The 12,127-nt window shown below is 54.5% G+C and overlaps 1 protein-coding gene across 1 annotated transcript in view; it reads right to left on the minus strand.

The window, feature by feature from the left end:
• Positions 1-493: 493 nt before the first annotated feature.
• Slc7a5 (solute carrier family 7 member 5) overlaps positions 494-12,127 on the minus strand; it is a 28,605-nt gene continuing 16,971 nt past the window's right edge. The window contains exons 3-10 of the mRNA NM_017353.2: positions 7,842-7,947; positions 6,960-7,004; positions 6,319-6,442; positions 5,739-5,842; positions 5,310-5,406; positions 4,295-4,444; positions 2,955-3,132; positions 494-2,405 (exon numbers count right to left, since the gene is read on the minus strand). Coding sequence (NP_059049.1) covers positions 2,350-2,405; positions 2,955-3,132; positions 4,295-4,444; positions 5,310-5,406; positions 5,739-5,842; positions 6,319-6,442; positions 6,960-7,004; positions 7,842-7,947 — 860 coding nt within the window. The 3' untranslated portion in view covers positions 494-2,349. The remainder of the gene's footprint in view (positions 2,406-2,954; positions 3,133-4,294; positions 4,445-5,309; positions 5,407-5,738; positions 5,843-6,318; positions 6,443-6,959; positions 7,005-7,841; positions 7,948-12,127) is intronic.

The following is a 12,127-nucleotide window of genomic DNA, read 5'->3' on the forward strand; positions in this document are numbered from 1 at the left end:
CAGATGGTGACACTTGGAAGCGAATGGCTGGCCTCGAGAAGCTGACCAGTGCCCAGCCCCTTGACTGACTGCCATGTGTGACTTGGAAGATAAGACCCAGGAGAGGTTCCAGGGCAGAGTGAGGGGTCTGTCCTCAAGGGTTCCTCTGCCACAGATACAAAAAGTGGACCCTGGGTTCCAGTCTGACCTGTCATGAGATGGGGGTGTTGTGAGAGTACCTGCATTACTAAACTTCTTGCTGGCCCCTTCCTCCTGCCTTACCTGCTCCTGCAATGTCACGGTGCAGTTAGCTTCACCATTGGCCTACGGGTTCCCTCGAGGCCAAGCCCCTCCACCTTCGTGTGTCCCTGCACCCCCCTTCCCTTTAGCCTCATTGCCCTCAGGGGGTTGGTGAGCAGAGGAATGTGTGTATAGCTGTGAGAGGGGTGGGCTGTGAGAAACAAGATGGTTCCCACACAGGGAATTTGGCACTGAACACAGAACACAGCAGCTTAGAACTCCAATAGCTTTAAAAAAAAAAAACAAACCACCCCCCCAATCAAAAAGCCTCACAAACCAGCAGACCCTTGCACCCCACCCCCAGTCTAATGTAACAGACTAGTCATTAATACAATAGTAAAAGACATTACAACCACAGCACTAAGTCCAGTGGCACAGCAGGTGGACCCAGTGTGGTGGGAACACACCGTACCCAGCACTGGACACTGACCACTGAAAAGGGCCAGGCAGGGGGGTTCCACAGGGCAGTGATGTGTTAGGACAACACAATGCAAAGCATTGGGCCAAATGACTGTGGCTGTGGCTTGATTTAAAACCAAAAACCTACAGATGGGCGTCCTCAGGACATCAGAATAGGAATGACAGGGCCTTCTCAGAGGGCCTGGGTCAGCACCATGAACGTGGACCAAGACTTGCCCTGCCCTTTGAACCCAGGCTGTGTCTGGGGACCTGAGTTCACATCTCTGGGAGAGCCTTCTAGGGGCACTCTGACCTTGACCTCTGCCTCCTCACCCCAACACAAGGGAACCCCAGGAGATATCAGGGTGGCCACTATGTAAGAGCTTCACAGTAGACACTCCAGTTGACACCCCCTCAGGGAGGCCAGCTCTGAGGCAATGGAAGGGCCAGCGGGGGATTCTCATGCCCTCAAGTCCTTCAGTCAGATCAGCTGCTTCAGTGGATGTGCTGCTGGACTCAACCGTCTCCCCGGAACAGACTGGTCCCACACAGGAGGGACAGCAGCACGTAGCCAGCAGTTTTCACGCTCAGGGAGCTGGAGTGGTCACGTCACACAGGTGGCAGAGAGCAGAAGGGTAGTTGGTGCCTATTCTTTTGAACAGTGGCCCGGGGGGCTGAGGGGGGACGGTGGTGACTTGACAGAGAGCTGCTAGCAGTCTCAGGAATTATGGAGGTGGACAGAGGTGTGTGGGTGGGAGCCCCATGGTGCCGGTCTGGTTCTAGGAGAGCTGGGGTGGGACAGGGAGTAAGACCCAGAGCAGTGCCCCTTGAATGTGTAGAGCCAGCTTGTGTGCACAGGAGCACATGGCCCCGCAGTTGACAGTTGGTGGCCAGGTGCCACTAGGGTTATGGCTGCAGAGGTCTTTCATTTGGAGCCAGGGGAAGGGGAATCACCAGGACTTCAGAGTGGTCAGACCGGAGCTCTGCATTTACAATGGAACAAATGACCCACAGTAGAGCTCTGCCTCGTGGGTCAGGTTGGGGTTTCATCTCTAGGACAGACCCAGAAAACTCAAACCCAAGCTAGCACATTCATCGTCCGTTTGTCAGTGCAAGTCCACAGTGGAAAAGGTGATGTTTGAGTCTCAGTAGTTCTGACTTGGTGACAGTGATGTGGTCCCCTCCAGCCACAATGTGCTACTGAACGAACAACAGTCGGAGAAGAGCTGTGGCCTGCAGTTCCCACTCAGAGCCGGACTGTCCGGCCACACCATCTCCTGCTCTTTGCTACCCTGTTTTGTCAAAAAATAATCATCTCGGTAGTGTAAACTTGACCCAAATGAACGCTACAAAAACAAAACAAAAAATCATAGAGGAGAAAGCCCAGATGTGGCAGTCCCCAAAGTCAGAAAGACCAGGCCTCAGGCCACAGCACACCTCACAGTGGCTGCTATGTATGCATGGATGGTCACCATCTGGGACCAAATTCGTACCAGGTTTCTTTCACGGCCACTGTGGACACCTGACCTTTGAGGGACAGCGGATGGTGTTAAGATAGTTAGTGGTGCTCACTGGAGCTGTGGGGATGACGGGCCTGGACGCTGCTTTTCCAAAGGTGAGTTGTCTGGAAGCAGTCACAGTGCACTCTCCCGCGGCACCCAGGACACGTGGCTAAGTCTCCTGAGGAACCACCTGCATCAGCTTCTGGCAGAGCACGGTCACGGAGACTGTAGGGAGAGGACAGGAGTGAGCAGAGTGAAGGGCCGGGCAGGAGCGGCAGGCCAGCTCCTCCTATCCCACCTCTCTCACCAACCCTTTTAGCCCTTTTGAAATTTCAAGCGATGGGGCTGGACACAGTGAACACAGGTCCTAAGCTAACCGGAATCAGCCTGACCTGGGTACCTCAGATACAACTTTTCCAGGCTCTAGATCTTGTCAGGCCACTGTGTCTAAGCTAGTGTCCAGAAGTGGGGTTTTGCCAGTTGGCAAGGGCAGCTGGCCACAGAATGCCTGCTAAGACCAGCTACGGTGGTACCCAACTACGCTCTGTAATTCTGTTCCTCTCAATGGGAGCCTGCGCTATACTGGTATGCAAACCCTTGGCCAGAACCACAAAGCCCAAAGCCAAGCATGATCTCTTGGTCTGTAGGGTGTGCGGGGCAGGTCTGACGACACCTCACCCCATCACTCCTGCCCTGGCTGGTGTGGGTGGCAGCGTGGGTGGCGGCGTGGGTGGTGGCGTGGGTGGTGGCGTGGGTGGCGGGGTGTACACTTACAGATGACCTGCAGGATCCATTTGGGCTTGTTTTTCCACCACACACCAAAGAAGTAGACAGGCAGCCCGCTGAGGATGATGGCGAAGCCAATGCCGCACTCCAGGGGTGTCTTCCAGAAGGACACGGCGATGAGGAAGAGGCAGGCCAGGATAAAGAACACTGGGAGGGCCAGATTCACCTGGGACAGAGGGGAGACATGTTGGCCACCAAGATCTCCTTCCCACATGTCCATGGCTCGTGGACGCAGTGGAAAGCTCCTACCTACTGCCCTGTGGCCTCAGGCCATCACTTCTTTCGGGCCTGCCTAGCCACACCTCCCTCCATGTTTGCCTCTGCCTTCCAGTGCCTTAACTGCCTCCAGCTGTCGCCTTGCCTTGTTCAATCTTGCTCTGACCCCAGCACACAATGCTGAGCATCTAAGCACCCAAAACTGACCTGGTTTAGACAGGAATGAAAACAGCCACCCTGGCTTCTCTGGAGGCTTCCACAGGGCAGCAGTAGGCTCTGCAGCCCCCACACCAGACACGGAAACCCTGGCTGGAATACCCACCCATGGCTGCCCAAGGGAGGAGCAGCAGGTTGACCTTTCTGGGAAAACCCTGGCAACCCACCAACAAGCAAGGAGTCCTGCCTTCTCAGAGGACCCTTTGTGAATATGAATGCTCACCCCAAAGCCACAGCCTGTTAACCAGCCCAAGCAGACAGGCTCCTGGCAGGGCAGGCTAACCCCTGAATAACCCAACAGGCAGAGCTGGGCTCAGGCCAGACTGCTGTCCAGGATCCCACTGTCTCAAAAATGGACTCCTACTGTGGGAAAGAGCCTCACGAGAATAGACTCTAGCTATGCGCCCAGGAGATGAGGCCACAGTTAGTTATCTGTGAGCTCTCCATGGACCAGTTGTGGGCGGTCTGACCTCTGTCCCCACAGCCTAGAGGACTGAGTTTAACAAGCCAGCATAGTTGGGTCTCCCACTAACTGGCCACCAGGCTCCTTGTTATTAGTGGAGACCACTGAGTACAGGCAGCGAGAAGGTGTGACTGGGTCAGCCTTGTGCCCAAGGAGAACATGCTGGCTAACAGAAGCTCCTGGCCATCAGCCACCATAAGTCAGCTGTCTTGGGACAACTCTGACACTTGCTCTGACTCCAGCAGATCAGCCTTCGATGAACCCTTCTTATGGGACTCAAGGAGAAGGGGACAGGTTCCCTTGTTTGCCAAGGAGAGATGGAGGCAGGACAGGGTAGGACCAGAGGCTGTGCCGCTCCAGGACGGTTTGGATGCAGCCCTTGCCTCTGAGAATGAGACCTCAGCACTGAGCAGGGACAACACCCAACGCTCACCTTGATGGGACGCTCCAGCTCAGGCTTCTTAAAGCGGAGCCACATCATGCCGATGATGGCCAGGGCCACACACAGCCAGTTGAAGAAGCTGAAGAAGTTGATGATGGAGAAGATGTCTCTGGAGAAGGCGTACATCAGGGTCATGACACACTGAAACCAAAGACAGAGCCGGGTGAGCCTGGCAGGGCAGTGCCTGCTGATGTGGGAGCTGCCAGAGGCCACCGGGCAGCCAACTGCCAGCTCCGCCCGTGTCTGGCTGAGCACATCGGTTTGCCCTTGCTTTAAGAGGTGACTGCTAGGGTTGGGGATTTGGCTCAGCGGTAGAGCGCTTGCCTAGCAAGCGCAAGGCCCTGGGTTCGGTCCCCAGCTCCAAAAAAAGAAAAGAAAAAAAAAAAAAAAAAAAAAAAAAAAGAAGTGACTGCTGTGACCATGTGTGAGGTCCTGGGATACAAAGAGAGGGACAATGGGAACCGTGAGGCGCCTGCCCTTAGCACCTCCTGTGGCCTTCCGTGCCAGAAGTGACCAAAATATCCATTGGGGACCCTCCATCAAAGCACGGTGTACAGTCACTGCACACGCCACTATCAAAAGCAAGCTCAAAGTGATGCTGACTGTGCTTGCCGAGGAACCCGAATTAAGGGAGTGTGAAGCAGTACACGTTTCTTGGTTAGGCTTTCTGGGGTCAAGGTGACTGTTTTGTTACACAGCAGGAGAGAACTAACAACTCGGACAGCAGCACAGGCTGACTTGAGTGGCATGGCGGGAGCAGACGTGCTGTCTGACAGACGCTCCTGCTGGGCAGGGATGCCACTTCAGCACTTCATGACTGACTGTTACCTCTTTAGAACCACAATGGGCTTCTGAACTTAAAAATCTGGCGCTGTACTGCAGTCCGGTGCATCCTGGTAGCCATGTGCATGATACACAGTTCCCAACTACGTACTGCGCTGGGCACAGACAGAGGGGGCCCTGAGTGGTGAGGACAGACCGGGCACCACTACCGCGGCAGACTCACCGTGAACACCAGTGATGGCACCGGTGTCAGAAGCTGTGGGTGGATCATGGAGAGGATGGAAGGCAGGTGGCCCTCCCTGGATCCCACGAAGAACAGTCTGTGGATGGAGCAGCGGGCAGTCAGCCCTGGCCCCACCACCCAGACTCAGAAGGGAGCCGCCTGCAGCTAGGGAGGGTTGTCAGCTACTGGGAGGGGCTTAGCCTTTTCCCCGGCATAGGACTCAATGTCCTTGACCTCTTGGACAGAAACCTGGGGCTGTCCCTCACTTCCAGCCCCCCATGATATGACCTAACTAGCAGAGGCTCAGAACAGTTCCCCTGTTCCTCGGCCATCAAGTATCCAACAGCAGCTGTCTGTCAGGAATAAGCAGACAGCTTACAAAGTTCCTGAGACACCAGCATTTCTTCCAAGGGGCTGTCAAGCACCTACCTTGAGGACGTGAACAGAGACCCATTGACAGAGCCGAAGCAGGACAAGCCCACGAAGACAGGAATGATCCAGGACATGACTCCCAGGTGGTAGTTCCCAAAATCCTGGACAGACACAACACAGGGTGAGCGCTCGACTATAGTGGCGCACAGACAGGACCTCAATTTTGGCCCCTGGAGCAGCTTAGTGACTCAGCCCTTAATCTCCTGCCTCTACAATACATGGCTACTGTTCAGAGTTAGGGTCTGCACTGAGAGGGAACACACAGTGACTCACAGCAGGCCATCCCCAAGTCTTGTTGTAGGGCACACATAAGGTACACTGACCGCCTTCCCATGGGATCTAGGGTAAATCTTTAACAGGGCTTCCTTATTGATGGCTGTGTCACATCTGCCAAAGGCCTGGTGTGCCAGGTATTTATAAACCACGAGCTTAGAGTCAACACCTGAATAAATAAAGCTAGACAGCACTGCCTCTCCACTGTGGTCCCCTTTAGTGGACACCAATGATAACCTCTAGACTCCCCAGGTAGGGTAAGGCTTGGGCACAGGCCTCTGAGAAGCTGATAGGGGAGTCTTACCACAGCCACGGCTTCAGATGTCAGCATCTGGTTGGTAGACAGGGTAGTGAAGTAGGCCAGGTTCGTCAGCACATAGACCAGGGTGACAATGGGCAAGGAGATGATGATGGCCAGGGGGAGGTTCCTAGGAAGACAGGCAGAGACGTCAGTGTGATCCAGGACTTAGGGCTGGACCCCGGGGAGAGGAGCCAGGCTCCTGCCCTCTACAAGTGGCTCCAAGTCTGGGCCTCACTTCTGGGCAAACATTGGGATGCACATGGTTGATGCAGCCACTGGACCTGGGTAGCTGTGCATAGTTGAAGCATAGCTCACACTACCATCCTCATCCTCAAATACTGAGCATCTTTTCGGTGGCTCTGAGGGCTGAAGAGGAGTCAAGACTGCCCAATGTGAGCACCCATGGCCTTACCTACAAGCCACATATCCCAGACAAATCCCCCCTCCAGATGGTGTCCAGGGCCAAGAGCCACAGCTGCCCCTTTCTGGCCTAGAACCAACCCTATCCCTACGACGTCCTGCTGCAGGCCCGACACAGCTTTCCGCAGAAATAGGAGGGCGGGTCAACAGACTCTTACAGTGTGTGGTTTCTCCCTGCCATGCCAAGACAAAATGAATTATGTCTCAGCCATTTCTGTACATACCTGTAGGGGTTGATCATCTCCTCCGTGACAAAATTCAGATAGTTCCTAGAAATCAGGCAACAGTATGTCATCTTATTGTACACAGTCATCGAGGGAAAATCAACACAAACAGAACCCAGGGCTGCCCTTCGTAGGTGCAGCATTTGAATGAGATCAGCCCCTTAGGCTTATATATTTGCATGCTCAGTCCCCAGCTGGTTGGCTATCAGGGAAGGATTGGGAGATGCGGCTTTGTTGGATTGGGTGTGGCTTTTGTGCCACTAGGGTGGGACACGTGAGGCCCAGCCTGTCTCTGCCTGCCTGTTTACAGATCAGGATGTAAACTTCTCAGCTATTGCTTCAACACCACGCTCCCAGCCATGACGATAATGGACTCACCCTCTGAAACTGTAAGCTCGCAACTAAATGCTTTCTTCCATAAGAATTGCCATGGTCGTGGTGTCTCTCTACAGAAGCAGCAGAATGCTAAGATAGTAGGGGACAGGAAAACCCTCTGTGGCCTCCAGGGACCTCACTGTTGACAGCAGCTAGGCAGTGAGCGCCCGCCCTTGGGACCAGCTATTCACTCTGCTCTGTCCTCTGCCCAGTCTATCTGAGGCAAGCACACAGCCCATCCCATTATACTGCTCTGTCTGGCTTCATCCCAAGGCTCTTTCTATACAGCTGTCGTAAAAGCAGAGGCCAGGCTCCATCCTATGGAGAATTTCGGATAGGACCCAGGTCTCCCTGCCTGTTCCATAAAGGTCATGACTTTGCAGCTCTTCGAGATGATCCTGTGTTCTGTCCCACCCACTAGATCAGCCCTGTATGGTCAGAGCACAGAGATTCTGAGTACAGCAGCACCAGGCGTTCCCAGGCCAACTCAGATGTTCCAGAACTTACCATCCTCCGTAGGCGAAGAGGCCACTGTACAATGCCAACACAATGTTCCCCACGTCCAGATTGGTGCCTTCAAAGGACAACTTCTGGTGCAGGTTGGATGCATCCCCTACAATCCATTTAAGAGAACTAAACTGGTTAGAGGATCTGGACAGAGGTTCCACTAGAGCTCTGGAGTGTTTCTGTACCACACTGAAGCTCGGGATGCAGCAGCTACTGCTGCAGACTGACTGACCCGCCGAGCCATCTGACCCCGCCCCTACACTCTCCAGCCACTTAGAGGATTATGGCTGCCTAGAAACCCACGAGACCTTTGCAGACTGAGGTCAGGCCACGGCTGGGAGGGATCAGCTCCAGAGCCTCTGCTCACACTGGGCTGTATGCTCGTATGTGGCATGCAGGCAGTGCCATTAGCCTTCAGCCACATGGAGATGTCGCTTGACACCTTGGCCCCCTGCTATGAAGCTCAGAAGACCCTGTCCAGGGCTATGAGGAATTAGGTGGGAAGAACTCAGGCCAGACCTGTGCCATCCCAAGTGTGTGAGTAGATACACCCAAAGAGGAGGACCAGGAGAACTGACAGAGCAGGGCGCCCAGAGACAGCCTGCCTGGGGCTGAGGACACTTCACACACCCTCTGCTTGTGTCCACCACTCAGATGACCACACAGCCCACACTCCAGGCAGTGTTCTTTCTGAGAATTTTCTAGAGCTAGTGGCTATCAGAGTAGAGTCTAAGGGTGGTCAATGGGCTGCTAGGATGTTCTTCCTGAGGCTTGGTCACCTTATCTGTAGAATGGGCCCATTTCATCAAGCCTGTAAAAGTCTGATACTTAAAGATGCAAGACTAGAAACCATATATCTGGGAACCAGCAAGGTGGGTGGCTAGTTCTCCACAGACTCAGGTCACCTCCCTGTGGGGACAACAGAATTAAGGAGCCTTGGAACTAGAGGCGCAGTGTGCTTCCCTGGAAGGGAGCTGTTTCTAGTTATGGCTATTGAGGCTGCACAGGGCCTGGCCAGGTCTGCTTAAGACATCATCAGGCCGGCTACCCTGGGGCGAGGCCTGCCTGATTCATACTCCTAGGTCAGAGTCAAAGACCCTGTAATGGAGGTCTGCACAGAACGTCTTTCAGCCCTGTGCCAGGGTCTGACTAAGAAGGAAGCCTCGACCAGTTGTTTCACAGTCTTCTGCATGTTTGGAATGTCCCATGATTTGGTTCCAAAGCCTGAGCTGAGGATGTCCTGGGCTCCCCACCCACCTCAGGTTAGGCCTGATCTTCTAAGAAGCGTAGTACCCACATGCCCATCTGTCTAGGTCCTGGTCACAGGGGAGTCAGAAGCAGGCTTGTGGTGAGCAGGCAGGGCAGCTCAGGACAGGGCACCTTCAGAAGTGCTTTGGTGGAGTCTCCCACAAGGCAGGGCACACCCCTCATCCTCTGCAGTGGAATGTTTTGGAACAAGGAGAACCTTTACATGCACGGGGCCTAACCCACACATCTCTGCTCCAGGCAGCACTTCTCCCGTAGGTTGGGAAACCGAGGTACAGAGCAAACCGAGGCAGTACATGAGGAGGACCTGACAGGCTGTGAGAAGCAAGGCTGACTCTCGGCCAGGCTGGGACCTTAAGGGATGGAGATGATAATGAATACCAATGAATAGTGACCAGAACCCACTCTGAGTCAACAGACAGCCTGAGCCTGGGGTCCACACCTCCTTTGTAACACAACCTCAGTGTAGCTGAGAACAGAACAGCAGCTTGAACTGTGTGAGGATTCCGAGTCAGAAGGAGATGTGTTCAGCCCTGAGGCCTGTGTAAATGTTTGCCTTGTGGACACCACCAGACTTGGATCATGACGTGAGTGCAGCCGTCACCCAAGATGATGGTGTGGAGCCGAGCACCTGGCAGAGCAGCACGCCCCGGCTCTGCCTCACATCCTGAAACACCCCTGAAAGAACAGCAGCTGCTGTGACAAGGCACCAGGTTGAGAATCTCAGTGGCTCTATTCCCAGGAGCACACGAGGCAGGGGCTGTCCTTTGGGGACCTTAGTACTGCAGGAGAGCTCTGGAGGAGAGTGATATCAGGGTGCACAGAGAAACAACACCCAGATAGTGAAGTCTAGTACAGTGGGCAGGATGCCTGCTTTCTATCCAGCCTGGGGATGGCAAGAGGGTTGGTTCAATCCCTCAGCAGATGGTTCGCTGCCAGGGACTCAGGGTTTGGACCAGAATACCAACTCTGCCGCTGCCCTTTCCCCACTGAGGAAGGAGTTGAAGACTAAAGTCCAGATGTGTGTCAGGGCTTATGGCATTCAGCCTGGGCTGCAGCAGAGCCCTGGCGTTTGGTGACTGTGTCTGTGCTGGACACTGGTCCAGGACTGGAGGCCAGAGCTTCCCTGGGTATCTGACTAAACAACTTTGTCTCCACAGGCACCATGGAATGGACAGTACATCTGCTGTCTGGATTCCCCTGAGCTGATCCCAGGCTGAACTGACTCACAGGTGACCCACAGTGCCCTGTCACCCTTTGATACTAGCTCTACCTTGGGTGGCTTGAGGGTGTGAGGGAGTAGCTGTACCCACAGTCTGATCTGTATTAGGCAGCTAGCTCCCTTGTGCTGGACAAGTGGCTTAGAAAGAGAAAGCGAGACAGGCACCTTGCAGGGAGTGGGACAAGCCTGGGACTTAGATGTAACTGCCTCACCTCGAAGCCTTGGGTTGTCACAGATCTAGGTAGGGGTGGGGTAAGTAGCAGGGTTCTAGTGGCAGAGACCAGAGGTGCAGCTCGGTATGCACAGTGTGAGCTCCACTGTTCAGGGAATCACTGCCAGGCTCAAAGCCGACTTCCCCTGGCCTGTTGTCAGTCAGGCCTGATCTACACCCACATAGCTTCAGGTACGGGACAATGGGCTAAGTGAGGGTTCACTAACTAACAATGGCAGACGCAGGGCAGACAAGCTTACAGTGTTAATGGCACAGGTTGGTTGGGACCAGACAATTCCGACATGCTATGGCCTTTGAAGCACCGCTGCCCTTCTTCTGGGCTTGTGTACTGTCTCAGAGGCCCTTCTCCCACTCTGGCCATGTCAGGTGGGGCCTGGTTGGCAGGCCTCCCATTCCTCAGCCATAAAACACTTCTCTCCACAGGGCTCATGGACTGCTGTGAGAAGCTATGTATAAGTAGAGACCTCAGCAGGGTGCAGCCCTAAAACCACACATCAGAGTTCTCTGGGGAGCAGGGGTGGATGGGGTGGGAATGCTCAAGGCCCAGGGAAGAGGACTTTAGGGAACAGTGTCCCAAAGACACCTGTCATACAGTGTGGCCATGGGAACTTACTCAGAGGAAAGGAGGCTGCCAAAGTGCCCTGCCTGCCTTCCTGTCCCTCCCTGACAGAGGCCTGTGTGGAGGCACACGAATGCTGAGGACAGGCATGCTGGGAATGAAGACAGATTTGAACTCCTTCCTACCTGCAGGACGTGGCCAGACTTGCAGCCCAACTTAAGAGTACAGAGGCTCAAGGCTGGTGTGTCCTAGAAATGCCAGGGCCCCAGGCAAGCTGGTAAGCAGGAGAAACCTAAGGTATTGTGATCCTGTGGGGCCAACTGTATTTCACCCAACCCACAGTTCTCTACAGTCAACCTCAACCCAGGGGCAGGGCTGCACTGAGCCTACTTTCTGTCTTCCTACAGGCTCCGGGGCTATGTGCTTCTCAGTTAACTGTGGGCCTGCCCGTTTTCTGCAGACACCCATTTATCTGCAGAGGTAGCTTCTGCAGATAAAACACTGCCAGGTGGCACAATTGTGAATTAATGGGCTCCAGACCCAACAAGGATCCCAGTCAGACACAGGAAACAGATGAGGTGCCCACGAGAAGATGGAGATCATGTGGCCTCTGCTCCGGGGGGTTCCAGGAGGGGCATTTCTGTCACCATGGCACCTGTGTGGAGGACTCACCAGGTCTGGCATACATCTTGAGGAACTGTGTTGAACCTCTGGGCTGTGTACAGCCAGTCCTAGTATGACTGAAGCTTGAGATGCTAGGCCACAATAATCTACCCTAAGTCCCCCAGTGGAGCTGAGGCCAGCCTGGGGCACCCCTCCAAAGACAGCTCTAGAGGGAGATGAAGAGTTGACATCCTCCTCCCCTAACATGTCCCCAGGCTTCCCCAGGGTGGGCTTGGAGGCTCCAGGCTTCCCCAGGGTGGGTTTGGAGGCTCCAGGCTTCCCCAGGGTGGGTTTGGAGGCTCCAGGCTTCCCCAGGGTGGGTTTGGAGGCTCCAGGCTTCCCCA

The sequence above is a fragment of the Rattus norvegicus genome, chromosome 19, assembly GCF_036323735.1.
Source record: "Rattus norvegicus strain BN/NHsdMcwi chromosome 19, GRCr8, whole genome shotgun sequence".
Lineage (NCBI taxonomy): Eukaryota > Metazoa > Chordata > Mammalia > Rodentia > Muridae > Rattus > Rattus norvegicus.